This window comes from Ipomoea nil, unplaced genomic scaffold (genome assembly GCF_001879475.1).
Source record: "Ipomoea nil cultivar Tokyo-kokei standard unplaced genomic scaffold, Asagao_1.1 scaffold0758, whole genome shotgun sequence".
NCBI classification, from domain to species: domain Eukaryota; kingdom Viridiplantae; phylum Streptophyta; class Magnoliopsida; order Solanales; family Convolvulaceae; genus Ipomoea; species Ipomoea nil.
The window spans coordinates 342598-347221 of NW_017617186.1; the positions used below are offsets into that span (position 1 = coordinate 342598).

The 4624-nt window shown below is 37.5% G+C and overlaps 1 protein-coding gene across 1 annotated transcript; it reads left to right on the forward strand.

Annotated features, from left to right (window-relative positions):
• The first annotated feature begins 342 nt into the window (after window positions 1-342).
• On the forward strand, window positions 343-4375 carry LOC109176795 (probable methyltransferase PMT26). Its single transcript, XM_019326189.1, has 7 exons — window positions 343-1908; window positions 1999-2148; window positions 2239-2509; window positions 2692-2802; window positions 2967-3141; window positions 3269-3541; window positions 3649-4375. The coding sequence occupies exons 1-7, from the start codon at window positions 382-384 to the stop codon at window positions 4073-4075; spliced, it is 2934 nt and encodes a 977-aa protein (XP_019181734.1). The 5' UTR covers window positions 343-381; the 3' UTR covers window positions 4076-4375.
• The last annotated feature ends 249 nt before the right edge of the window (window positions 4376-4624 follow it).

Consider the following 4624-nt stretch of genomic DNA (forward strand, 5'->3'; position numbering starts at 1 on the left):
ATGGTGACAGATTGTTTGTCGTCCCAATATTTGGTTAGAATGTACATGTTATGCTTGTGGTTTAGTTATTTAACATCTATCTATATATGGAAACTTTGAATTAATGAAATAATGTACATTCTAGTTGTTCTAGTTGTGTGATTTATTTTTTTATTTTTTGTGTTGTTTAATTAGCTGCTTAATTATGATCACATCCATGCAGTATGTGCACATGTCATCATGACAGAATATTATGCATTGCAGCATGGATTGCATTGAAGACATATATAAGCAGCAAGGAGATTTGGTGCAAATAGATTCAGAAAAGTGATGAAATTCTATATTACAGGCAAAAGTGTTGAAAGGCTTGCATGGTAAAATTGTCATTAGAAAAAATTAAAAATGGCTACAGGGAAATACTCTAGGCTTGATGACAAGAAATCATCATGGTCTGGTTATTGCTCAACGGCGACTATAGTGGTTTTCGTAGCCCTGTGCTTAGTTGGGGTGTGGATGATGACATCATCATCTGTTGTTCCGGTACAAAATACGGAAGTCGTGGGTTCTCAATCTCAGGAGAGCATGAGTGAATTGAAGACACAAATGGGTGAGAGCAGTAGTAGTAGTAATGATGGCGAGACGAGGATGAGTTCAGGCGATGAGCCAAAGTCAGCATTCGAGAGTAGCAGTAGCAATAGCAGTAGAAGTGAGAGCAACAATAATAATAATAATAATAATAATAATAATAATAATGCTACTGACTTGGAGAATAGTTCAGGTGACGATGAGGCCAAGTTAAAACCATTCGAAAGCAGTAGTAGTAGTAGCAGCAGCAGCTTTGAGAGCAACAATAATAATTTTAATGCTAGTGACGAGAATAGTAGTTGGGGTGATGATCCAAAGCCAAAGCCAAATCCATTCAAGAATGCTACTAGTTCAGGTGATATAGATGAGGCCAAGTCAAAACCATTGGAGAGCAATAATAATTTTAATGCTTCTAGTGATGAGAATAGTAGCTCATTCAAGGCTAGTCCTGGTAACTTACCTGTTGATGCAACTATAAATGACACTGATGAAAAAAATACAATAACTAGTATCGAAGATGCAAAAAGCAGGCAAGAGGTGATTGAAGAGAAACCCCCCAAGGAAGAGAAAAAAGATAATGTGGAAATTGTAGAAGCACCCAAGGGATCAGAGGATAAAGATGGTTCAGAAACAGGAGAGAAAAATATTGAAAACAAGTCTGGAGAAGAAAAAGTAGTCTCGGATGTGAATAATATTGATGCTGAAAAGAAAGAAATGAAAGATGGTGAAATAGAAGAAGAGAAGGGGGTAGTGGAGGATAAAAAGGAGCAGGTGGAAGGTGGTTCTGGTGAGACTAACACTTCTCCGGTTCAATCTCCACTCCCATCATCACAAGTAGCAAAAATATATGAAGGTTCTGGTGAAAAGGTAGTGTCTCTGGATGAAGCTTTCGGTGATGAGAAAAATGGTGAGACCCATCATCAAGATAACAGTAGTTCTCCGGTTCAATCTCCACTCCCATCAGATGTACCAAAAACAAATGAAGAAGGTGAGAATAAAGAGGGTTTGAGTGAAGTGTTTCCTTCAGTGGCTCAGTCTGAGCTTTTGAACGAAACAAACACACAAAATGGGGTATTTCCAACCCAGGCAATGCAGTCAAAGAAGGAAAAGTCTTTAAAATTAGATAAAGCCGCAGGAAATGGGTACAGCTGGAAAGTGTGCAATGTGAGTGCTGGGTGTGATTACATCCCTTGCCTTGATAATCTGGAAGCCATTAAGAATCTCAGAACTACAATGCATTATCAACACAGGGAGAGACACTGTCCCAATGATCCGCCCACTTGCCTTGTTCCACTTCCCACAGGATATCAACGCTCAATTAAGTGGCCTAAAAGTAGGGAAAAGGTATATATGTAATTTGCCAATTAATTATTTGAAGCTAATTAAGTAAGTAGTACAGTGTTTCAATTCCTTCCTGCATATATATATACGCAGATTTGGTACCGTAATGTTCCACACACCAAGCTTGCAGATTTTAAGGGACATCAAAATTGGGTGAAGGCTAATGGTGAATACCTTACCTTCCCTGGTGGGGGAACCCAGTTTATGCATGGTGCTCTTCATTATATTGATATTATACAGAAGGTTAGCACCAACTAATTAACCATTTATTTAATTATATAATTAATTAATTAGCTGGCTTACTTACTTGGATATATATATATATATATATAGTCTGTGGGTGAGATTGCATGGGGAAAACGAACACGTGTTGTATTAGATGTTGGGTGTGGGGTTGCGAGCTTTGGAGGCTATCTTTTCGATAGAGATGTGTTGACTATGTCATTTGCTCCCAAAGATGAGCACGAAGCTCAGGTTCAGTTTGCACTGGAAAGGGGTATTCCTGCTTTATCTGCTGTCATGGGTACAAAGAGACTCCCCTTCCCTGGTAGAGTCTTTGATGCTGTCCATTGTGCACGCTGCAGGGTGCCCTGGCATATTGAAGGTACGTACCTTATACTATTTAATTCATTAATTCATTTTCTACGGAGTATTCAATTCTCAGAGGTGACATCGAATCTCATCTGTATGCGCAGCTTCAATCTGATTTGCACTACAGATCAGAGTGAAAGCTACTGACTCTATTACATTGTAGTATTTGTTCATACATACTATGTATATATGTAGGTGGGAAACTTCTGTTGGAGCTGAATCGTATGCTCCGTCCTGGTGGTTACTTTGTGTGGTCTGCCACACCAGTGTACCGCAAAAATCCGGTGGATTCTGGGATCTGGAAAGGTATGGTATATATACTTATTGCATGCATGTAACCATAATATATATATATATATATATATATATATATATATATATATATATTATTCTTCTCCAAATGATAAATAAATATGATAATTGTGGTAAAGCTAAAGCTACTTAGTTTAATTTGATTGGGCGGGTGGCAGAGATGACGAATCTGACCAAGTCAATGTGCTGGGATTTAGCTTCAGTTACTAGGGACAGACTTAATAAAGTAGGTATTGCCATATATAGAAAGCCTTCTTCCAATGCGTGCTATGAACAAAGACCACAAGATGACCCTCCACTCTGCCACCAAACCGATGATCCCGATGCAACCTGGTATGCTATATATATATATATATATATATATATATATATATATATATATATATATTATAATCTCCATCATATCATATCATATCGATGTGGTCTTGTATATATAGTATGATTTGATTTGTTTAATTAGGAATGTGGATTTACAATCTTGCATGCACAAAGTGCCTACCGACCCAACAGAACGGGGGTCTAAGTGGCCAGAAATGTGGCCTGCTAGGTTGGAAAAACCTCCTTATTGGTTACTGAGTTCCCAGACAGGTGTGTATGGGAAACCAGCCCCAGAGGATTTCGCTGTTGATTATCAACACTGGAAACGAGTGGTCACCAAGACTTACCTCAATGGATTGGGAATCGACTGGTCTACTGTTCGGAATGTCATGGATATGCGTGCCATCTATGGAGGGTATATAATTGTGTTCTTTAATTATATATATATATATATATATATATATATATATATATATATATATATACTTAGCTGCTAGCTAATTACTGAATTATATATTACAGATTTGCAGCAGCTCTTAAGGAGTTGAACGTATGGGTTATGAACGTTATTTCAATAGATGCTCCTGACACGCTACCCCTAGTGTACGAGAGAGGTCTGTTTGGAATGTATCACGACTGGTGTGAATCATTCAGCACATACCCCAGATCTTATGATCTTCTCCATGCTGATCACCTCTTCTCCAAGATTAAAAACAAGTGTGGCTTATCAGCATTGGTTGCAGAGGCTGATAGGATCTTGAGACCCGAAGGAAAGCTCATAGTTCGCGACACTTTGATCGTTATAGCTGAACTGCAATCGATGTTGAGGTCTATGCACTACGAGATTCGAACGACATATTCAAGGGACAAGGAAGGACTGCTCTGTGTGAAGAAGACAATGTGGCGCCCCAAGGAAGTGCAAACACTCACTTATGCATCAATTCAGTAAGCTAACTTACGTTAGCATGCAGCCACCCTAGCTGCCTTCCTGCATGCCTCTTCTTTAATTTAATTTCTTACCATGCATCACACTACATACAACTACCTTAGCTACATACTCTTTTCTGTCATCATCATGTATGTAGTGTTACCAATCAATTTCTGGCCTGCAGATAATTAACTGTATGTGTATTATTCTTCAACTTACTACATTTAATTTGGTTTATTAATTAGCTAGGTTACTTGAATTGAATAGTGTTGACAACATTATTGTACCTCTAGTTGTACGTCTAGGGTAGATAGACCAACACAATTCAAAGCTGTATGTAAAACAATAAGATTCATTTTGAACTAACATATACATACACACACACACACACACACATATATATATATATATATATATATATATATATATATATATATATATATATATATATATAGTCACACTGATGATGATGATATTCCTTTTCTAGCTTCCATTCTGTATTTATGTTTGTGGTCTTTTCTTTTACCAGAAATAGCCTACTCTCAAACATAAATTTAGGATTCTGTCATT